Source organism: Poecilia mexicana, unplaced genomic scaffold (genome assembly GCF_051168715.1).
Source record: "Poecilia mexicana isolate PSO_F unplaced genomic scaffold, ASM5116871v1 scaffold_6, whole genome shotgun sequence".
Lineage (NCBI taxonomy): Eukaryota > Metazoa > Chordata > Actinopteri > Cyprinodontiformes > Poeciliidae > Poecilia > Poecilia mexicana.
The window spans coordinates 28975560-28999581 of NW_028263375.1; the positions used below are offsets into that span (position 1 = coordinate 28975560).

The window sequence follows — 24022 nt, forward strand, 5'->3', positions numbered from 1 at the left end:
GCACTTTATATAGACATCTGAGTAAATAATGTAGTGAGTAGGAGTGCAGTCTAGCTCATGAGATGAGGCGGTATGCGATGTTCGGTTCATGGAGATGAGACTAGAGGAGAGTTTTACTATATTTGTTGGTAAAGCATGGATTCCATTTTATGGTTGTCACTAATAGAGTTGAGATTTCTCTATAGGAATCTGTTTTCAGTGTATAACGGTGAAACTCAAACTGTTTCCAACACTTATCTCCTCAGTACTGTCTTGACTGATGTTTTAAAACCATAGTAAAACAGAACCTTGGACTTCGTCAGGTGGTTGTTGTCATTAAAAACCAACATAAAAAAATCCTTTCTATTGGAAATGCAACTTGGGTTTATGGATAGGGTCCATGTTTCCTCTGAAGTTGAACATTTTCAAATGGGTAAATATTAAGCAAAAGCTCGCTAGAAGTTAACATTCAAAGTAGGAAAGTTTGAGGTTTCTCACCTCCAAATCCAAAATGTCCGACTTGCATGTAAAGCTTAGTCTGGTGACCTGCACCTTATGTTTCTGACACAAACACGCAGTACTGTACAGTCTCTTTTTGATGTACGTGTTTGACAGTGCAAAGTGAAAAGTAACCAGAAACGTAGTTAATCTAAGCTTTTTAGTTAAAGCAGTTAGTCTGGTCACGGATCAAATCAACCAGCAAATCCATCTGGTTTTCAAACTGGGAACAGGAAAAAACTTGAAGTTACATTTAATGTGGTTTCTGGATCAGGATTCCTGATTTCTTTTACATCACACAAGTCACGTGATTAACAACCGGATGTTACTACTGGCAGAAATGGTGAAGAAGACAAGAAGCTGTTGGAGGAAGTCACATTTTTTAGTGACTTGTCACGTGAACAAACTTATCCACATGTGATTTTAATTACATTTCGTTTGTTTGTTTTACATTAGTGGAACTTTGTCAGTTTTCTACACATTTGTGATGGAAACCCAACAGGGCTACTTGGAGTGTACTCAGGACATACTTCATTTCTTAACTTTTTGAAAGTGAAGTTCAAAGGGAAACTTGACTCTGGTTCAGATAATTTTTCCCCTTGAAGGTGTAATTTAATTCATGTCCATAACAGTAAAATCTAATATTGAAGCTTTTCTGCAGTCTAATCAAACGACGTCACAGTGGAGACGAACCAAGCTAACGCAGCTGACTCTGTTGTTCCTCTTGTTAGTCACCCATATTGTTTTGGTCCATATTGTTACTTTGGATCTGTAGGACTGTGATGTCTCTAACTCTGGGTCTCTGCTGCCCTGTGCCACAGTAAACACAGCCTGGGTAGCCATGAGTACATCCAGAACTGCCGGAAGTGGGAGAACGAGATCACCTTACAGCTGCTCTCTCACTCAACCATGAGGAGGGACCTGGCGCGAAGCGTAAGTTACTCTTCACAAGTTAAATAAGGAGGTTACAAACTCGTCCCACTGATAAACTACCAGTATACATTCTGGTGAGATTGCAACCCTAATTATCTGTGATTTAATACTTATTTTTTCTCACTGCAGGCAGAAGATGACGGTTCTCAACTCAACCTTGACAAACATCTCAGCCATGTTGATAGGCCTTTTAGGGAGAATGTCACCCGGTAAGAGTCACTCGTTGGTCAGGAAGTAAATGTGTAAAGCTGATTAAAGTTAATCACCTCTGTCTCTTTACAGACAAGGTCTTGCTGACTATTTGGAGGGATACCACAATCAGGTCAACATCTGCTTAGAAAATGAGGTACATGTCGTCCCTGTTTGAGTCTGAAGGGAGAGGCGGGAAATCCAAACATGTTTTGTCCCACAAAACATTATGAAAGAAAACAGCAGGATTTTTCTTACTTATTGTCTAAAAAAAAAAAGAGCAAAAATCCTTCTAGTTGCACAGCATCTAAAACAAGAGAGAAAAATGGATAACCATAAATATTAATTTTTAGAACTTTATATTGTATAAAAACACCAGGAAAGGAAGAAGTGAAGTGGTTAGAACATATATTTTTTAAAATGAACCAGAATAAATGCTGTTGTTTTTTTCTCCAAACTTGCTTACTTTAAAGCTGCTTTTGAATCAGAACAGGAAACAAATTCAGACCTTTGTTTTTTTTTTTTTTTGCTCCATCTTTGGTGCCCAGAGCACCCAGTACAAGACCGTGGAGCGGGTGGTGCAAACCGTGAAGAACCTGTGCTGCGCCCTGGACGAGGTGGAAACGCAGTCCGTCACAGAAGCCATCAAGAGACTCCGCCACTCTGTCAATCTAGCCAGGACGCGCTCGCCCAAGGTGCGCTCCCCGTCGGCGCATGCGCCAACACATTTGGTGGTTGGTTGGTGTTGAGATGAGATCATGTCATTTTCTAAGACCAGCATGCATTGCTTTCTAGTTGGGGTCAACATCACCTGGTCAGTCATCAACTAGTAAGTTATATGCATACATACAGTCACACATAACCTTCATCTGCCTATCGGTCACAATCGTTCGCTCCAGTGAAAATGAACATTCTTAGCCTTGCACAGACACAATCATACTTTTTGAGCCTTATTTTTTTTGTCACATTATTTCATCATGTTTTCACATATTTTAAATCTTTAATCTCATGCTTTGATTTATTAAAACTCCTCAACACTAAATAATCAGCCCAAGATAAAAAAAAGAAAAGAAAAGACTAAATACTTTTGCAAGGCCTATCATCTTTTACGTTTTTATCCACATGTGATTAAATTCTCGCGCTGACGCGATACCTGCCCCCGTCAACAGGTGGCTCCAGTGCTGTGGAGGAGAGCATAGCCTTACTAACGAAGGCCGTCTATGACCTGGTCAAGCTCTACCTGCGCTCCTTCTGCCCGCCGTCGCCGTCCTTCAGCTTGTCCGCCTCGGCCCAGTCTGTGGACAGTGGTGGCGCCGGAGAGGGGAGGGGCAGCAAAGAAGCTTCTGGCACCACAGACCACCTTCAGTTTACTCTGTTCGCGCTGCATGGCATCCCAGGCCACTGGGTCAGCAGGTAAAACGCACAGCAGCAACACTGAACAGGATCAATGCAAACATAAATGCTGAACCTCAGAAAAACTGTGAATAAAACAGAAAAGGTCCTGCTACCAGTTTGGCAGTATTTCAGAAAACTAAAACAAAAAATTTAATCGATAATCATTAATGCAACGCTTATAACATGATTTATTTTTTAATCATATTGCTCAGCCCTGCCACAAAGGAAGAAATGAGTAGCAAATGACAGAAGACTCTGTGTAATATTTAGGTTTGTGAATGATTTAGTGGTGAGCATTTGGTAAAAAGCTCCATGTTTTGTTGCAGCGATCCTATAAAATTACAGCCTGTTCTGTTGAGCTGTGCCTTCACAGCATCATACCTGGATCTCTTTTACTCAACAAACAGATCTGGTGTTGCTCCTTGTGTCTTATTTTCCATGCTAGTGTCTCGTTTCACACAAGACCTGAGCTGTTGTCTCCTGAGTGTGTGTGTGTGTGTGTGTGTGTGTGTGTGTGTGTGTGTGTGTGTGTGTGTGTGTGTGTGTGTGTGTGTGTGTGTGTGTGTGTGTGTGTGTGTGTGTGTGTGTGTGTGTGTGTGTGTGTGTGGCAGATCTGATCCAAATTTTCCATTCACAGCTCTGTTTCACAGCAGTGACTGGGATCAGTGACAAGGATCCTGGTTCGGTTAAAAAAAACAAAACAATTTCTTCCCCTTTATTTGTAAAAAGCTCAGTTGAGACTTCTTAGACAACTTAATATTAAATAACAGGAATTGTTGGAGCAGTAACTATTTTTGATGGAATCACTTTAAAGAAATAGCACAGTTTTGTTTTTGTTTTTTTTAACTATTTCATTTTCTTCTGCTGTCATTTCTGTCATTTTCTCCTTAGTGTTCAGTTGATTTCTATAAAAGACAAATCGCTACAACTCCAGCGCGCAGCAGCCTCTTACAACAACTACTTTAAGGCAGGAAGCAAATATGGCTGCATTGACAGCCATTCCAAAAATGCTCTTTTCAAGCCGGAGCGGGACACCAACTCTCTCCTCTCCCCGCGCGGCCGAGCAGCAGCAGCAGCTCGTATCTGTTGTGGCGCTACTCTAACGGCGCCTTACTGAGGTTGAAGTGTTTAGCATTGTTGTGGCTTGTGTGTCATCCATCTGTTCACCGCGCCACATTGCCAGCTTGTGAGTAGCGAGGGAGCTGCCAGCGCAGATGGCGCGGAGCAGCGGAGCAAGCTGGTTGCGGCGTAAACGTGCATCTGATTTCCTCCCGCGTTTTTTTTTTCTCTCCCCTCCACGGTTGCATGTGAGGGATCTGTCACTAATTAAAGCGAGTTTATTTTTGGACCCGTGGAAACCAGAACTCTTCATACTGGATGTTATTGCCTCGCATCTGGAAATATTAATATGTTCTGTTAGTTAAGAGTGCAGAGTTAAAGTTACAGTACAGGCTGTTGAATTTGAAGTGTATACAGATAGAAGCACTTACTGCCTGTTTGTCCTCTTGGGATTAATCAGGCCACATCTCACACAGCTGCGGCCGTGACTGGTGCCGGGAAACACTTCACAGCGGACGATTATTCAAGCCGATCTTAATAAACAAAGATTATGATTAGAGGTGCTAGGCCTGTCGTATTAGGCAATAAATCAATTAATTGCTTGATAAATTAAAATGAGTGTGATAATTTCCATTTGCATTCTCGAGTCTCTGTCTTTACTAGAGACTGTGAGACTTCAGTCTGGTTCATCGATCTAAACTAGAAGTGGTCATTTATCGTATCGTTTATCCTTTATCGTGATAACTTTCTTATTGTGATGGTAATTTTGATTTAGAAAAACAACAGATAAAAGGGTTCTTCAAGAGGAAGTCAAAGCAGTTTTATCCCTCTGGTCTCTGAGAAACTGTCCAAATGTTAAGAAAAGCGGTATCTCCCCAGAATCAATTTCTTTCAATAAACCAGCATGTTGTTGTTCAACTCGTAATCTGAATCCTCTTTCTTCAAATGCGCCATCATCCCTAATGGTGTAGAGAATCAACATATTCAGCCACAGGGGAGTTTTGCCGGTTAAAATTAGCCTGGTTAAACCACTCTGGTCTAAGTGGGCAGGTACAATATCTCTCCAAGTTCCCTTTGAGCAGCACACTGCGTCAAGAGGTTTCTAAGCTTCACTTTGAAAATGTCGCCCTGAAGGAGTTCTTTCTAGGCCTTTTTTTTCCAGCAACCTGCCCACAGCTGCTGTCATCAGTGAGACAAAACATCTTTCTATCAAAACCTTTTAGTTGATTCAACCGCTTCTACATGGTGGTTAGTCATAGATGGAATATTTCACACCAGCATCGTTTGTTGTCTCGTTCCAGCTATGAGAAGTACTTCCTGATGTGCTCCCTCACCCACAATGGGAAGAACCTGTTCAAGCCGGTCCATTCCAAGAGAGTGGGCACATATAAAAGCTTTTTCTACCACGTAAAATGGGACGAACTGTAAGTCCTCGCTCGTATTCTTCAGTTTTCACTGACCTACTGCGGCCCTTTTACCTTTTAATGACGCCGCCTTGTCCTTCCTAGGATCATTTTCCCCATCGCCGTAGCCGTGCTCCCTCTGGAGTCCACGCTGAGTCTGAGTCTGTTTGGGGTCCTGAACCAGAACGCCAGCGGCTCGCCAGATTCCAACAAACAGCGGAAAGCCCCAGAGTTTTTAGGCAAAGTCTCTATGCCCCTGTTTGACTTCAGACGGTGAGGAGAAGGAATGATCTCACTCGCTTTAAGGGGTTTAAATAGAGAATATATCTTTTCACCACTGAGATTAAATTATCTTTGGGGTTTTTTATTAGCTTATGTTAACTTCTGTGTTTAACAGAGTTCTTGCACGAGACACGAGGTTCTTGTGTCTGTGGACGTCTGCTCCAGGAGCTGCTGGCGCTGCTGGTGCTACCGGCAGCCGCAAGAAGGTTCCTGCAGAAAGGATCATATTACAGGTCAGTTTGATGGGATTATCAGATACAGGCATGTGGGGGAATTATTACAGCCTGAGTGTTTTTTTTATATATTGTTAATGTTTTATATCAGTTTAAACACTTCTGAGACGCTCAAGTAACGTAGGTAAACAAAGACAATACTTTAAAAAAAAAATGTCAGTAAAATATAGTTTCTGGTATGGAATAAATTCAGACAGATTCATATTTATTTCCAGTTTAAATGGCTAGAATTACACACAGGCCTATCACAGTGATGAAACATTTGCTCTTCAAGTTTACCAGAGAAAATATAGACAAACTCCTGAACTTCTGGAAGTACGTTGTTGAACAGATTAATCTAAAGTTCTAAAGGTCTTAAATTTAGTCCATAATGGTCTGAAAAAGTCTTAAATTTGAGTTGGTGGAGCCTTTAGAGAGCCTGAGTTTGGCATAAATAAAATACAGTGACCAATTAAAAACCACCTCATACCAAATGTGATGCAAGGGGGTAGAAATGTCATCCACAGTGACGTTTATCAGAAGATGTTTGAGAGAAATGTGGACCAATTTGTAAAAATGAGAGCTGAAGCAGAATTGGACCTTGAAACATGACAATAATACAAAACCAGTAGATCCAGCAAGGATCTTTTTGTTTTTATATTATTCAATTGGTTTCCACTGAGAGCATAAACGGATCCCAGTTCTGGTCTTGTCTCTTCCATCAGGTGGACTTCCCCAAATCAGGGGTGGATGTTTTATATGTTGGACCTAAGGAGGCCCCGAGCCCCGAGCCCCACACACTGGAAGAGCTGGACCCGGACCTGAAGCGGAAGCTGGAGAAAATCTGCAGCCGAGCCTCAAATTTTGGGTAAAAGAATCTTTAAGGTTTTTTTTTCTCCGTGAAAATGGAAAAGAACAGTTTCAGCAAATTCGTGCACCAGCGCCCTCTTCAAGAGTTTATAAGCAAAGCTGATCTGCCTGAATAACGTCACATAAAATCACTGATGATGTTATTGTGTTGGGATGTTGTGAACATGTGAGGCCTAAAGATACTATTAAAGGGGCAGTATCATTTAAAATCAAGGTTTTTCTTAGCTTTATGTCATGTTATAATGTTATTCCCTCATCTAAAACATGCCTCCAGTGTTGCCTTGACTCTTTCATGTACGTTTGGGAAATCCTTTAAGCTCCTTTAATCTCCATGGTAACCACTCAGCTGCACAGGCTCAGCTGCTCCTTGGAGATGCAGTTTTCAAGCTACCGCCTCACAGAGCAGCCCTCTCCCACTCAGCTCCTCCAGACTAGCCGGCAGCAATTAGCAAACAACTGGTGGAAGTGAGCATCAGATAAGCTGCTTCTCAGCTTGTGATGACTTCCTGAAGGCGCAGTTTCAAAAAGAGCAGGAGCTTTTTAAAGTGACAGTGGCCCAATTTCAAGGCGTTAAGTTACACAGATTTATTTGAAGTCATAACTGTTACCTTCAGTTGTTGGAAAAAAGCTTCATTTATCAATTATCTGCCTGTGCTACAAGATGGCCTAGAAAATACATAATACTGCCACTCGTTCTCTGAATGTTTTTGATTTGTTGTACAAGAAGAAGGGTTTGGTGTAGCTATAAATAACTATTAATTTAATTAATTAATTATTGACAAAATGAGTAATTTTGATCAAGATTACCAAGTCTGGGCACCACTTGGGTATCTGAGAAATGATAGTCAAATAGTTCTCATGTTCAGTTGTTGCTTATAAATACCTGCCTGCTAAGGCTTTGGTATTAAATAAAAATAGATGGACTAATTTCAGCTCTGATGTTCTCGAGCCGAATGCTACACATGTACAGAAATAAATACAGATACTTCTCTTCCTTTTAACTATTTATTTACAAAAGTAATTTCAACTTCCTGTTAAAATTAAAAATAATTCAAACCTTAAATATGCTTTACCATTATCTGTTTTTATGCAGTGTGATTTTTTTTTTTTTTTTTTTTATCATGATTTCACACTGGCCACTTCTTGTTTAAAACCTAAAATTGTAAATACTGCAACATTTTGAATCAGTTATTTGAACACGAAGTGAATTGTTTCCTCCTGCAGGTTGAAGCGCTCCGACCACCAGGTTCTGTGGGACCACCGGCTCCACTGCCGTCGGGACCACCCCAGCAGCCTGCCCAAGGTGCTGGCCAGCGCGCCCAGCTGGGACTGGGCCAGCATGGCTCACATCCACTCCCTGCTGCACCGCTGGCCCTCACTGCCCCTAGTCACTGCACTGGAGTTACTGGACTCAAAGTACGCACTGTAAAACACATTCCACACCTGCACCCTACAAGGTTTTTATTTTTGTTGAACAAGAAAGTGTTTTATGAAAATTCAGCTGCATTTCCATTAAAATGTGCAAAAATCTTTATCTAGATTCCACTAATGTTGGAAAATTGTGGCATTTCTATTAAATAAGAAATTAAATTGAAATCACATGAATAAGTTTGTTTACATACATCATTAAAAATCGTGGCAGTGACGGATGTAGACGGTTACATGAGATTTGTTTTCCATCATCAATCAGCCGATCAGTGAAGACGTCGGTGTCAACAAGCCCCGCCTCCTTATGAACAGCTACGTAGGCGGCGTTTTGGGGAAATTGTAGTTGGCAATTTTACAGAAAAGTTGTGGATTCAGCACTTTGGAATGACACAACTTTTTATGAACTGTGCAACCAGACGTCTGGTGGAGCCAGCGACACATTGTCTGAAAACAAACAAACTGCCACTTCCTATCGTCTTTGTTTTCGTCTTTAGTAACATCTGGCGTTTCATTGTGAGATTCCTGCGATGTGAGAAAAATGTTTTGATACTGCAGAAAAAAGCACCTCATCTTAGCACAAGAATATTTTCAGAAAAACGTGACTTTTTTCGAAATTGTCGTGTTTTCATTACACAAATTTATTTTCGGAATTTCCATTTTCGCAATTTTTTTCGGTTAATGGGAACGCTGCTCATGATTCTGCTTTCCGGGATGCAGTCCAGTTTTAATCTCTCTGGCAAACTGAAAACGTTAAATGTGTTGCATGTCCATGTAGGTTTGCAGATACTGAAGTGAGAAGTGTGGCTGTAAGCTGGATTGAGAAGAGCAGTGACGACGAACTTGCCGACTACCTGCCTCAGCTGGTTCAGGTAGAGCTCATAAAACATGCTGTACTCTACGTACGATAGAGCGACTTATGTTTTTTAACTGATTTCCTAAAGTTTTTATGCACAAATTTTAAATTAAAATGTCATATGTCCTCTCCTTAAGGCAATAAAGTTTGAGTGTCACCTGAACAACGCCCTGGTCCTGTTCCTGCTATCCAGAGCCCAAGGAAACATCAACATCACCCACTACCTGTACTGGTGAGTCTGCAGAAACACCGAGTTTCACCAGGTCTTAATCAGAAAGGGGTGAAGTATTCAAAAATTGTACTAAAGTAAGAGTAGCAATACTTCAACATATTTTTACTCCGGTAAGATTAAAAAGCAGCCGTCCAAGAAATAACTCGAGTGAGGGTAAAAATGTATGTGGTGAAAAATCTAATCCAGTACTGACAGAAACATCAGTCATTTGACGTTTAAAAATGACATCATCACGTTATGTGGAAATGTTGGTATTTTAGAAATCAAAATGAAAATAATTCATATAAATAAAGAAATCACAAAACATTTTTCGAAACTAATTCTTTCAACATAAAACTTCTGAAGCTCTATCAAAAACTGCAGGCGTGTGTCTGTCTGTGGTGAATTTCTGGTTAAAACGTCTCTGCTCTTCATTCGATGAAGTTACTCACAGTGAGTAGAGGATCCAGACATTTTACTCCAGTAAGAGTAGCAATACTTCATAATAAAACTTCTCATGTAAAAGTAAAAAGTGCAGCTCAAGTAAACTGAGTAAATGTAGGTAGTTACTACCCAGCTCTGCTTTAATGAGGTTTACTTTAAAGCCTTTTTTGGGGGTTTTCTCTGAATGGTGGATTCATGTTGATCACTGCAGGCTACTCAAAGATGCAGTGCAGGACTCCGCCTGGGGGCGGCGCTATGAGCAGGTCCTGGGTGCCTTGCTGTGTCTTTGTGGGAGCAAACTGAGGGCAGAGCTGGAAAAGCAGACTCACCTGGCCACTCTGCTGGGAACGGTGGCCGAGAGGGTCAGACAGGCCGGGGGATCCACCAGACAGGTCAGTCTGACTTTTAGTTTGTTTTCTTATTTTTTTGTGTCTTTGTGTGTTAAATGGCATCAAGTTATAGGCGATTCCTTTTACTCATTGTGTTGCTGTGTGAGTTCAGGTGGCGCTGCAGGAAGGCCTGGAAAACATTCAGAACTTTTTCCAGAGAAGCAGCTGCCGACTTCCCCTGAACCCGAGTCTGGTAGCTAAGGAGCTAAACGTCAAGGTAGGTTATGAAACCACTGGCTGTTCCTCCAAAACACATTGACTATCAATGTCAGTCAGCTTAGATACTCGGCTTCACTAATTTCATCGTTGATTCACAAACATGTTCTCTTATAACACTTACTGTACACGAGTGAAGAGAGAGCAGGAAGAGGCCCTGCCCCTTTCTCAATAATTACAAAATACAATTTTTATGGAAATATACATTAAATTAACAATATTTTTAAATCAGTAGAGTATAAGACTTAATTATTTTCTCTCATAGATTGATTCATATAAATAAATGTATAGAAAAGATTACATTTATTGAGCTAAACTTTTGTGCAGAGAGTTTTGTTTTATGATCATATTCATAGAGTGTTGGTTAAATGGTGGATGGTGGACAAAATTTTCTGCTGGATGACCTGTAGCATAAAACTGGCATTCACTGAAATCTAAATCTCTGTTGTTCTTTGCATTGTTTTAAGACTGTGATGAAAATACTTTTATCTCTTTTATCTAATAATGTTTAACGTGTTTATCCTGCAGAAGTCATTAGAAAACGTACTTGTGCTTGTTTGCAGGCTTGTTCTTTCTTCAACTCCAACGCAGTTCCCCTTAAGCTGGCATTGGTCAACGCAGATCCATTAGGAGAGGAAATCAATGTTATGTTTAAGGTCCGTTATCCGCCTACACACACACTCACACACAAACACATCAACAATGGAACATTATTACCATGCAGTCAGCTCATGGCGCCTTGGAAGCTGTTATGTTTCAGACACAGGCTTCCAGTGGTGGGCACCGCTAGCTAAAAAGCTAGCTGCGCTAACCCTAAAGCAATAATCATAAACTGTTGTTGCGCCAACGCTAAATCGCTACAACAACACAGTATTTAGTGGAAGCTAACATGCCGTTGTCAGTTCACATTATATCTCCTTTTGAAAAAGTGAAACAGTCGAGTAGCAATTTAATTTTGATATTACAATCTATAAATATAGTGTTTAAGTTAATATCTTGTTCTAATATCTGTCTGTGTTTAATTTTGATCTTGTGCGTTTCATGCTTGAAATAAAGTTATTGGAGGAACCAATGTGTAAACCACTTAAATATGAGAGCATGAATATAAACGGCTAGCTACTTAACCGAAGCTTTTAACACAGATCTCAAACTTTTTTCAACTAAAAGTTTATGAAACAGCCAAGCAAATTAGCTGTGTAGAATGTTTTCACAAAAACCTTTAGGGGAAGCTAAGTGCACTAAACAGTTTCAAAGTTAGCCAAAATGCTAAACAAAAAAATAAGCTTTGATATTAGCTCGTTGGCGGAATAGATGTGCCCACCACCAAGTTTCAGAGTGTTTTATTGCAGTTTTGTCTGATGACACACATTGGTCCATATTTGTGAAGTGAACAAAAATAATTAACTTACCAACAAAACTCTGAAATGTTTTTTGTGCATTTATATTCAAAACCCTTTCATTCTGATAAACCCAAATAAATCCATGGAAACAAAGCGCCTTCAGAAGTCCAGTTCTGTGAAGGTAAACATAAATGAACAAACAGCTTCATGAACAACAGCAGACAAGTCAAATATAGTTTTGGAGAAATTTAAACTGGTTTAGATTTTAAACACTGCGATGTAAATGTCACCAAAGTCCTGCAGTAGTTGAAACAAACTGCTTTCCTGGCTTCTCCATTCACCTCTGCGCCCCCTGGTGGCTTAAATCAAGTCCAACAATGTTATCGTTATCAGAATGTTTTTGTTTTTGACCTCTCGTTTGCTCTGTTTATGCATCAGGTAGGAGAAGACTTGAGGCAGGACATGCTGGCTCTTCAGATGATTCGCATTATGGACCGAATCTGGCTGCAGGAGGGGCTGGACCTCCGCATCGTCAACTTCAAATGCATTTCCACCGGCCGGGATAAAGGTGATGCACGTCAGATTTCAACCAGAGCGTCAGATTTCAATCAAAGCGCTCACATTTTTAGAGAAAATTGTAAACATTGCAATCTTTGAGTTCAACACCAGTTTTTCTATCTCTCTTAATTTGTTTGCACTGTGTTATCAAAAGATATCTTGGTTTGATTTATTTATTTATTTATTTATAAGGTATGGTGGAGCTGGTGCCTTTCTCTGACACCCTCAGAAAGATTCAGGTAGAATATGGCGTTACCGGATCCTTTAAGGACAAACCTCTGGCTGAATGGCTGCGCAAGTACAACCCTGCTGAGGATGAATATGAGAAGGTACGCACAAGAAATGCTGACAATAACTTTAGTAAGATTAAAGAAACTCCTTCCTAAACTCACTGTTGAAGTGCTGCATGCATTCATACATTCATTCATTTATGGAAAGGAATTGTCAAACATTAGAGCTGCTTCACTTTGTTAAAGAGTTTGAAACTAAACTAATGATTGTTTTTCTAATACATTATTCTGACAATTAATCAGATATAAAAATTGCACATTCTGCAGGGTTTTCATTTTACCACTTATCTTAGGTAATATTAGAGCAGTGGTTCTTAACCTTTTTTTGAGGTACCAAACCCACCAGTTTCATATGCGCATTCACTGAACCCTTCTGTAGTGATAAATAAAATATGATTCCCCCCCAAATTCAAGACATAGGGCTTACCCAACTAGAGTATAGTTGGGTCAGCCCAAGATCACTAAGTCTTCTTAAAAGGTAGAGTCTCTGAGAACAGTTCCTCAAAATATAGTCAGTGTTTTCAGCAAAGTTGAGCTGACTGTCCAGGAACGACCCAAATTTGCCACAGTTTCAACAGGTTGGCCATCGAGAGAAACTGGAACCACTTTAAGGTCTTGTTTAGATCATTTAATTAGCTCTACATTCTTAAGAGAATGAAAAATTAATCATAAATATTAAAGACTGTGCGGTATTCTGATTTAGTAATGTAATTATATTAGTTGTGTTACCACCCCCACGGCACTAGAGGCAGTAGGAACCCCGAAAAGATGCGACTAAGGAGCAGATTTAGAAGTACACCGAAATCTACGGAATTTGGGGAAAAACGGTGAGTTTTGCTGAAATAATTAAAGACACAAGTTCAAATCCATGCTGAGAGTGGAGCTCCTTCAATCAGTGCTCCTCCGCAGCACTGATTGGCTCAGCAATGTAACATGATCCTCTGCAGCAAGTGATGGCAAAGCGGGGCTCGTCATCACGACTTTACACAAGTGTGTCTTTACCTCTGCACCAGAGGCTCCGCCGAACCCCTGAGACCGACTCATCGAACCCCTGGGGTTCGATCGAACCCAGGTTAAGAACCACTGTTTTAGAGAAATATACAAAAAATGTAAATAAATAATTCAATTCCCTGTTTAAACAAGAAAATAAATATATTGCCTTAACATGCAATAAACATTAAATCATTTGTAGCATTTGCAGCTAAAAATAATCTGCTTCTACCATCAGCATGTGAAAAGCTCAGTCCTTTCTGCTTAATTTAACATTAATACACAGTAGGGCTGATCTGATTAATTTTTTTGACCAACTGATTAATAATTGGGCAGCAAAAGGTGCTTAGTATGAGATTTATTTTTTTACAAAGGAGTTGTGGGAAGGACATATTTAAAAACAAAAAGGTTGTTTTTTTATGCTAAATGTAAAATGTGTATATTTTAGAGCAGTTTTGACCTAATTAGTGTTCTGTTTTTCTTTTAATAATAATTGGCCTTTTTGAGTCTGTATACCCAGTTAATAATTAGTCTATTGCTAAATTAGTTGTTGATTAATCACGATTGATCCGATTAATCATTTCGGCAAACTAAGCTTTAAAGCCATAATTTAGTTCCACTTTCTTTCTTTCTCTTTTGGATAAAGTAATTTAGCCATTTTTTTGTGAAAAAGTCATGGTTAAAACTTTTTCCTTTTTGATATTCAACTTGGTTTTGTTTTTTTGTTTTTTGTTTTCATCTTTGCAGGCATCTGAGAACTTTATCTACTCCTGCGCCGGTTGCTGCGTTGCGACCTACGTCCTCGGCATCTGTGATCGCCACAACGACAACATCATGCTGCGTTCCACCGGTCACATGTTTCACATAGACTTTGGCAAGTTCCTGGGCCACGCCCAGATGTTTGGCAGCTTTAAAAGGTCATTATCAGATAAGTCACCGTAGATTGTTACTGTTGCCCGTCAGATAAAACGGGCTTTGGCTCGCTATCTGTGATTGAGGGATTTAGTTTTTTCTGTAAAGGGCGGAACAGGATGTTGACGACTGCCGTGGGTTTGGGTTTATTGCCGTGTTATCAGAGCAGATAAAAGGTCATGAATCAGCTGATTTCACTCAGACTGTTTGCGTTTTCGCTCCATATGGTGTTGAGGTCAAAGGTAGCCAAATGTGTCATCTGTGTTTTTCCAAGAACATCCATAAAATTTTTATGGGAATCCCAAATTATCACATAGAATATGAATTTGTTCGGTTTCAAACTAGTTTTCTAATTATTTTTTTTTTTAAGGAAAGATGACAATTTTTACAAATCTAGATCACCTTTTGGTAACATTTTTATCATTCAACACACATTTAAAGACTAATAATATAGTTACTATTTTATTTCAAAGTATCATAACCTCCTCTGATAATTATGCAGCTATGCACTCACAGCGGCTACATTTCTGGTTTTTAGGTTAGCAAGTTAGAAGTGTAGCAGAAGCTGCTGTTGCATGATTAATAGATGTTTCAGGCATGACCTGCTTCTTAACGGCAACATCCACACACTTAGCACTTTCATGTGTCTTTTTTCTTATGTCCTCTTTTTATGGTTTAAAAAAAAAATCCTCGTCAGCATTTATGATTTAGTGTTTAGACAAAAAAAAAAAACTTTCCACACTTTCTTTTATTTTTATAGAGAGAGAGGTACAAAGTATGGCACAGACATCAACTTAAAAAAAAGTATATTTAACACCCTGCAGCAAATCAAGTTGAAATTGTGGAAAATTCACAAACATGGAGGATGTACATAGCCAACGTTTTTACAAACCTGTTAGAAATGAATAAATCTAATCAAATGCACCAGGTATCGGTTACTTCCACTTATTTTAATGCCTCCCTTCCTTCTCTCATCAGGGACCGAGCCCCATTTGTTTTGACCTCTGACATGGCGTACGTCATCAACGGAGGGGAGCGTCCCACCAGCCGCTTCCAGCTGTTCGTAGACCTGTGCTGCCAAGCCTACAACCTCATCCGCAAGAACTCCGGACTTTTCCTCCATCTGCTGTCCTTGGTGAGGCGCCGCAAAAGCAGCTATGGCTAACATACTGGGACATTTCATAGCTAAACATATTAGCTCAGGCTAATATCATGCTAATAAAGTTGGGAAAGAACCATAATTGAACACTTAAACTTATTTAAAAATATTCACTCTGACAACGCAAGAATATACCCAGTAACGAATTGTTAAATAGTTTAAAAAATAAATAAAAAATCCCTCTCAGTGTTAGCGCTAGGCTAGCTTTAGGTTAGCGCTGACTTGTCTGTGGCCAAACTCTTTCATTCTTTCAGTTTTTTTCACAAAAGTAGATGTTTTTTCCCTCAAATGCAAAGGGGGCATCTATGATATATTTCAGGAGTAAATCCAAAAACTGTGGATTTAGTGAACTCTTCCACCCTCTAACAGGGGCATTGATGAACAAAATTAGCTGCTTGTGGCTATACCGTGGCTTAAATTCAAAACATATTTAAGATTTTGCCAAATGTCTTATCTAAAGTTCTGGATGTTGGGGAGTAGCAGCAAAGTTTTGTCCTTTTATTTCTTTTATTTATTTATTTTTTTCATTAGTGCTTACTTCTCTTGACCTCCTTTTCAAAGTGCCTGCTGTAATTCCTTCTGCACCTGCAGGAGTCAGAGTAACACATCCAACCCAGCAGCCATTGTTTTGTTTTTTTTATATATAAACTAATATATCAGTGTTTAACTTCTGTCCTGGAAATGTCCATCAGTGGAATGTGTTGTACGTTTTGTAACCCTGCGTGCCACGCGTTTGGTGTCTTCGTCTCTTTACGTGAATTGTTTCCTGCAGATGATGTCATCGGGGCTGCCGGTTCTGACGGGCTCTCAGGACCTGAAGTACGTGTTTGACGCCCTGCAGCCTCACAACACCGATGCCGAGGCCACCATCTTCTTTACGAGGTAGTCATGGTAACCTGCTCTCGGGTGCAGAGTGAACCTTGAAATAAAATAACTACTTTAAAGCATAAAATGTTCATACTTTGAAGTAGTATTATGTAGAAAGTGTCGGGTCAAAAATAATTATTTCAGTCTGCTATAATGTCACTCGCCACCAGGTGGCACAACAGAGTTAAGAGAGAGACTGATAAGCCTGTCACAAGTTAATCAACCATTAATCAAAACATTGCTTGATAAGTTCAAATGAGCTATGAGTTAATATTTCTTGAATTACAATTTTCATATATAATCCATTTTATTTGTGATTTTGGTTGTGTGTGGCTCTTATTTCTGTTGTATTTGTTGTTTTTCATAGTTTTATTTTGGATATTTAGAATATCTTCCAGTGTTAGGTTGGTCTTTTGAGAGGATGAACTCGCATTATTATGTCATTCTCAGTACATTAACTTGTGTTAATATATTAGTATTAATGAAAGTAAAACCTGGTGGCCCGCCAGGCTTATAACACACAGACCCAGAGACTGAGTAGCATCGTTTCAACAGAAAACATTCAACACATATTGGTCTAAAACTAGATCTTTTGGCTGAAAACATATTTTAGAAGGGCTAATTTTAGTTATTTTAAGAGCTCTTGTTGACAGTTTTCCCCTCAGTCTTAAATCTCTTTGGTTTCCTCCGCCTTCTCTCCTCCCCACCACAGACTGATTGAGTCCAGCCTGGGAAGCATAGCCACCAAATTCAACTTCTTCATCCACAACCTCGCCCAGTTACGATTCTCTGGCCTTCCTGCCAATGACGAGCCCATCCTGTCCTTCTCGCCCAAGACGTACACCATGAAGCAGGACGGGCGCATCGTCCACGCCACCATCTTCTCCTTCCAGAAGAGATACAACCCGGACAAGCACTATGTGAGCCCCAAGCGACGCTGCTCCATGCCGTCTTTGCTCCGTGTCGTATGGTGACTGTTTTAAAGCCACTGTGTGTTTCCGTCCTATCTTGGCAGACCTATGTGGTGAGGATCATGAGGGAAGGCCAGAACGAGGCTCAGTTTGTCTTCCGCACGTTCGACGAGTTTCAGGAGCTCCACAACAAACTGACCATCGTGTTCCCGCTCTGGAAGCTGCCAGGGTAACATGTCACCTTCACTGGTCCCTTTGAGGCTCCACACGTTCATTCAGTTTAGTTTCTAGACAGAAAACTGGGATGTTGTGACTTTGTTTTAAGTCAGACAATCAATTGGATTAGATTATTAGTTCATATCAACCATCACACACTTCAAATAGACCAAAATCTTCATCTGAGTCCTTAAACGACATTTAACCAATGTTTCAATAGCTGCTATCCATAGTCCTGGCTCAACACTTTTTTTTTCTAAACTTTTCTAAACTCTTATAAGAATTTTGATTCATCGTTGACTTGATGAATTTCAATTAATGATGTTGGGAGTATCCAATAGTATCGGATCTTTTTTAACCCATACAAGGCTAGGTGAGTTCTGTTCAAAAAACTTTTAAGCTAGGCGCTACAAGGCAGAAAAGCAGCAAGAAAAGCACAAAGCTGCTCCCAAGAGCCACAAACAAACACTAAAAACGTTGTTGTGGCTGTGCTTGATTGTAAAACAGCCGAATCTTCCATTTTGGGCTTAAATTTCATTCAAGGTGGCATTAAAAATGTCTTTAAAAGTCTTAAATTTGACTTGCCGAAACTTGTTTTGCTGTAACCCCTCAGTTGTATGTAACTCTATATTAGTGTATACCTTAAAGAGGCCTTCTTTCCGTTTATAAGATTATTAATTAAATCTAGCAGAATTAACCATCAGAATTTGATGATTTTTTTTTTTTTCTTTATTTCTGTAGTTTTCCAAACAAGATGGTTCTTGGTCGCACCCACATTAAGGAGGTGGCAGCCAAGAGGAAGCTGGAGCTCAACAGTTACGTCCACAACCTGATGAGGAGCTCCACAGAAGTGGCCCAGGTGCTGACATGCACAGCCTCACTTTCAGTCCCCCTCATTATCAAGATTTAAACTTCCTGAATGACCCATTTCGTTTTTTGTTCATATGTAGTGTGACCTGATCTACACTTTCTTCCATCCATTTGCTCGGGATGAGAAAACAGAGGGCTTAGACACCACACCCAATCCACCTGGTAAAACCCTGCCACACCTTCCTCACATGTCTGGAATTCCACAGACGTTTTCGCCTGGTTTCACTTTCCATACGACGTTTTGTTCTTCATCATTAGTCTGTCTATTTTGAAAATCAATAATCTTCCAAGCGTTTAGTTTTGTTTTTTGTTGTTGTTGTTTTTTGTTTTTCTTTCCTGCTGCATCTGGTGTGTGAAAATCCCAAAGTTGAGTTGTCTGTGTAACACCAGCAGTAATATTTCTGAGTTTGACGTGTGGTGTTTTACCGTCTCAGAGCCTCTGCTGAGTCCAACCACTGGTCGGGTGGAAGGAGAAGTGAAGCTTTCCATCTCGTACAGAAACAGCACTCTGTTCATCATGGTCATGCACATCCGAGACCTGGTAAATATAGACTTTGAAAAACACATGCTGAGAGCCCTTTTGTCCAGGTGTATATGTCTGTTTTTTTTTTTGTTGTTGTTGTTTTTCTTATGTTGGTCATGGGTAAGTGTTTCAGGGGATGGGAAAGTTAACTTTTTTTTTTTTTTTCCAGTACAATTATCACTTTATAGGTCTTAAATTTAATTCACAATGGATTTAAAATGGTCTTAAAAAGACTTAAATTTGAGTTTGTGCAATCTGCAGAAACCCTGCTAAAATCTCCCCACTAAGAAACATTTATCAGTGTGACTGTATGTGAACATCTGACCTGAACTGTATTGTCCTCCCTACTTTTTGTAGGTTTCTGAAGATGGAACGGATCCAAACCCATATGTAAAAACCTACCTGCTTCCTGATCCTCACAAGACTTCAAAACGCAAGACGAAGATCTCCAGGAAAACCAGGAACCCCACCTTCAACGAGATGGTGAGGAAACACCGCAGTAGCTGCGTTTCCATTACAAATGTGCACAAAACTTTGTCAATATTCCAATAATGTCAAAAATAAATAAATAAACACAATATTGGAGTGTTTCCACTAAATAAGAAATCAAAATTAATCACGAATAAGCTCATTCAGGACAAAAATTGCAAAAAATTTCACATGGGATATACTATTCATAATTCAGGCATTGCTTTAGCGCTCATCTATCAACCATCATTTGCGTCTTATTCAGGCGTTGGAGAGACAAGCCCCTTTATCTTCTAGTCAGCAATTTTACAGATTCACCACGTTGGAATTACAGACAGTTTTTTTATGAACAGTGAGAACTCTGCTTCTGCACGTTTTCTGGAAGAAAAAAAACAAAAAAACAATCATCCTCCAACTACTTCCCGTCGTCTTCTTTGGTGTTTCCACCAGTAGTAACATCCGGCTGTTAATCACACAACTTGTGTGATGTGAACAAAAAAAAACTGTTTCCATTCTAGTTTACTGAAATACGTTTACTTCAATATGGCTGGAAACCAACCACCTCATGCTCAACACAAAATCTTTTTAATCGAAAATCTTTTTTTTTTTTAATTGCTGTGTTTTCATTAAGTTGATCTATTTTTCGTAATTTCAATTTGTGCAATCCTACGGTCAATGTAAACGCAGCTACTGACACTTTGAAGAGGCAGCACTCTGTAAAATCGACTTTTTTTCTTTTTTTCTTATTACCTTTACATCATGTTGTAATATTGTAGTCATCAGAAACCTACCTGGAGCGTCACATTGATGTCTTCATGCATGTCTGAGAAATCCTTTAATCTCCATAGCAACCATTCAGATGTGCAAAACGCCTAGGTGGGCCTAGCTCCGCCTTCGAGGACGAAGCTCCTCCTCTGACCTTTTGCATGGTCTCTGTTCTAACTTCTGCTCGTCTCTTCTCCCCAGCTGGTGTACAGCAGCTACAGCAAAGAAACCCTCAGCCTGCGGGAGCTGCAGCTGAGCGTGCTCAGCGCCGAGTCGCTGCGCGAGAACTACTTCCTGGGCGGCATCACGCTCAGGCTCAAAGACTTTGACCTCAGCAAAGAGACGGTCAAGTGGTACAAACTAACCGCCGTTCCATACTTCTGACCCCCACCCCCAGGCCGACTCTGACTCTGCCTCTTCGGACGACGACGGACTCATTCGGATCATATGGGAAAGGCTGCAGACGGAGATTTTACTTGAAGCCACTTCAGCTCCTTATGTCAAAAAAAAAAAAAAAAACTCCAGAACATCAGGAAATGGATTCATCTTTTTTTTTTGGTGCGAGATTATCAAATTTAAAATAAAGTTGGGAAAGAAACATTTTATAAGCTGGATCAAACTGAGGGTTTTGTAGTTCTTATGAGATTTAAACACCATTTTATGTGTCTGGGATTTCCTGCGCCAGCTGCGCAGCTCCACAGGTTGTTCCCATATGATATGAATGTGTCGTCTTTCCCCAAAGGGGCAACAGAAGTGAATAACTTACAAACGGGAGCCTCGTTTCTTTTTTCTTTTTTTTTTTTTGTTTTTTTCACTCTTCTTACTGCCTGAGAAACTAATCAAGATTGTTTCATGTGACAAACAATCTTCTTATTTTGCCTTCTTTAAAAAAACAAAACAAAACTGTAACTAAGAGCTGTAATATTTTGTACATTTTCTTATTAGAGGACCAAAACGGCTTACTTTCAGAAGAGTATCTATATATGCTGATGTTTTTTAAGGGATTGAAAGGAGAGACGTTTCTACGTGTCATGGTTTATTTCCTATGTGAACACATAGAAAACAGAAGGACTGCCCATCAAACTGAATTAGATCAAATCCAAAGTCACTGTAGGATTTTTTTTTCATTTTCCCCAAAATGTGCCAAAACTAACAAATCATCAAAAATAAACCACTTACCATAGGGACTGGAGAAGGGTGCCTTTGTTTTTAACTCATGATTTAGCCTTATTACTAAATATAATTTCCTAAATAATGTGGAATGTCCTTATGAGTAAAAAATGCATCCTGTAAAGCTGAAGTGGTCTGGTGGACGGTCAGAGCCATCAGGGTTGTTCTAGCAGTTTTTATTCTTTCCCACTAAATTCACACTTTGTTCCATGGTTTTTCTTCTTTCACACAGCACACCTTCACAGAGGTTCATGTATAAGCTTTGAGGCACATTAAATTTTTTTCAATAGTTATCACAAGAAAAAAAATAAATTAGGAGCGGAGTCTATCCTGGAATCTGGAAGTGACCTGTTGAAAGCTCCGGCAGCTGAACCGCATCCTCTCCAAGTGCCTACAGAGGTCTAATAATCACACTGTGACCAGAGTAAACGGGCCGAAAAACTGCCCACAAAGTCCAGGAGAAGCAAGGTTTTGTTTTGTTTTATTGTTTTTTTTTTTCTTCTTAAATGGGAAAATATTATAAATCCTGATCAGAAACTTGGATGTAAAACATCTTCACAAGGGAATATTATCCTGTACAAGCTCATAAACTATCCTCCTCTGTGTAACTATGAATCTAAAGTTGTGTTCATATTTAATAAAAACAAAAAGATAAAGATTATTTCTTTTCCTGCATTAGTTTTTACAGGATCTAATGTGAACTTCCTGGTTCTGCTCTTTTTAGTAAGAAATCAAGGAGAGTGTGTGTTAACATGGCCAGTTATTTATTTTTTAATTGGTGACCTCTAGCCTAAGCGGATCGGTGTGTACTGTAATCTCTTTCATAAAGCAAATTAAATGTTTTTCAACAAACGCGACGTCCTCCTTCCTGCCTGTCACGTTTTAACGTTGCAGTATAAATCGTGTTAGTTGTGCTTTTGTTTCCATTTTGATCAATGAACCTCTTTCTGAGGCCCATCCGTGCTGACGGACCAGGCGTCACAGAATCACCCAGGATACACTTTTACATCCATAATTCTGCTTCCTGGCTGATGTGTTGAGATGTTATTCAATATTTTTGCCATAATGTTCTCTCTTGGTGATTTCATACGTTTTGTAAAGTGCACCAATTCCTCCTGCAGCAGAATAATAGTACATGATGGTGCCACCCCTGTGTGTCAGATGGTTTCCCCTTTTTTCCCTCGAAATGCGACGATTATGACCAAACGTTTAAAGAGCCAGCACTATGTAAGATCTCCTTCTTTTTAGCTTTACATCTTGTTACAATATTGTAGTCATCAGAAACATAATGGAGTGTCACCTTGATGTTTTCATGCATATTTGAGAAATCCTTTCATCTCCATGGCAACCATTCATCGGTGCAAAATGCCTGGGTAGACCTAGCTCCGCCTTCGAGGATGAAGCTCCTCCTCACAGCTAGTTTCCAAGCTTCTGCCTAACAAAGCAGTCCTCAACCTGTGATTCCCCCTCTCAGCTCCTTCAGACTAGCCAGCAGCAATTGGCAAACGTCTTGTGGAGGATCTGCTGAGCTCATTATAGGAGCTACTTATCAGTGAAATGCTGGTAAAAATGTTGTTAAAGGGTTAATAGTGGAGCCATACTGTGGTGACTTCCTGAAAAAGCAGATTTTAAAGGGACAAAGACCCAATTTCAAGGCATTAAATTAGGAAGTAAAATTTCTATTAAGTTATATTTTATGTTTCTAGCATTTTTATAACAGGCTAAAAATAATAAAGAACCAAGTAAAATTTCTAAATATAGATTTAATGTAGATATTAGCAGGGTTCTATTTTTCTTTTTTTTTGATTGAATAAATGCATTGAATTTCCACAACAAGATGGGAAATAAATGTACCAGTAATATTTATTTAGATCTATTTCAGTTGATGGGATAGAAACTACATGGAAAAAATATCCCATAGAAGACAATATATCAACTCTTGCAAAATGTTTTATTTTAAAACCTAAAAATAGAAAAAAAATGGTTGCTCTCTAGAAATGTTTAATATAGCAAATATTTATCAAAAATTGTGGAAATATTGTCATATTTCAAAAATATATTGCAACTTTAAAGTTTTATTTAGCCAGACTGAAGGCAAAAATGTGTCTTTGTATCATAAAAACTCATGATACAGACATAAAAGGAATGGTTTTAATAAATTGTTTAAATGTGTAGTCATCTTACTTTTACTAGAAGCCTTTTCAGAATACTGTAAAACACAAACATTTGTTCAGACACCTTTTTCTAAATATCTTGTAAAAAAAAAAAAAAAAAAAGTTAATTTACATTTCTTTTTAATTGATCTATCTTTCAGCCACATTTTCAAATGATTCCACAGCTGGACTCCAAATAATTATGGATGCATTTCTGCGGTTATAAAGTGACGTGATAACATTTATTTAACGCTATGAATTAGTTAACATTCATATTTGTATCTGAGAAAATGACTAAAGCAATGGTTAAGCCGATTTTTAGTTTTCTTATTATTTGTAACTAGAGCGGATAAATTCTAATGGCCAGTTACATTTATTTATCTAAAATTATTATTCAGATATTTATGTTGAATTTGGCAAGAATTTCGGAACAGTGATGAATAACACGCAGCTTTCTCCGGAACGGATC

The 24022-nt window shown here is 39.3% G+C and overlaps 1 protein-coding gene across 1 annotated transcript in view; it reads left to right on the top strand.

The window, feature by feature from the left end:
- The window catches only part of pik3c2a (phosphatidylinositol-4-phosphate 3-kinase, catalytic subunit type 2 alpha), a 48544-nt gene extending 26292 nt beyond the window's left edge, over nt 1-22252 (top strand). Inside the window, exons 6-33 of the mRNA XM_015009361.2 lie at nt 1299-1410; nt 1540-1619; nt 1693-1756; nt 2148-2294; nt 2395-2428; nt 2769-3012; nt 5355-5477; nt 5562-5729; nt 5854-5971; nt 6676-6818; nt 8045-8236; nt 9024-9117; nt 9239-9333; nt 9968-10148; nt 10258-10362; nt 10925-11017; nt 12140-12269; nt 12452-12588; nt 14287-14456; nt 15430-15586; nt 16383-16492; nt 17190-17397; nt 17493-17617; nt 18346-18463; nt 18555-18636; nt 18909-19015; nt 19355-19480; nt 20432-22252. Of these exons, the coding sequence (XP_014864847.2) occupies nt 1299-1410; nt 1540-1619; nt 1693-1756; nt 2148-2294; nt 2395-2428; nt 2769-3012; nt 5355-5477; nt 5562-5729; nt 5854-5971; nt 6676-6818; nt 8045-8236; nt 9024-9117; nt 9239-9333; nt 9968-10148; nt 10258-10362; nt 10925-11017; nt 12140-12269; nt 12452-12588; nt 14287-14456; nt 15430-15586; nt 16383-16492; nt 17190-17397; nt 17493-17617; nt 18346-18463; nt 18555-18636; nt 18909-19015; nt 19355-19480; nt 20432-20614 (3646 nt within the window). The 3' untranslated portion in view covers nt 20615-22252. The remainder of the gene's footprint in view (nt 1-1298; nt 1411-1539; nt 1620-1692; nt 1757-2147; nt 2295-2394; nt 2429-2768; nt 3013-5354; nt 5478-5561; nt 5730-5853; nt 5972-6675; nt 6819-8044; nt 8237-9023; nt 9118-9238; nt 9334-9967; nt 10149-10257; nt 10363-10924; nt 11018-12139; nt 12270-12451; nt 12589-14286; nt 14457-15429; nt 15587-16382; nt 16493-17189; nt 17398-17492; nt 17618-18345; nt 18464-18554; nt 18637-18908; nt 19016-19354; nt 19481-20431) is intronic.
- The last annotated feature ends 1770 nt before the right edge of the window (nt 22253-24022 follow it).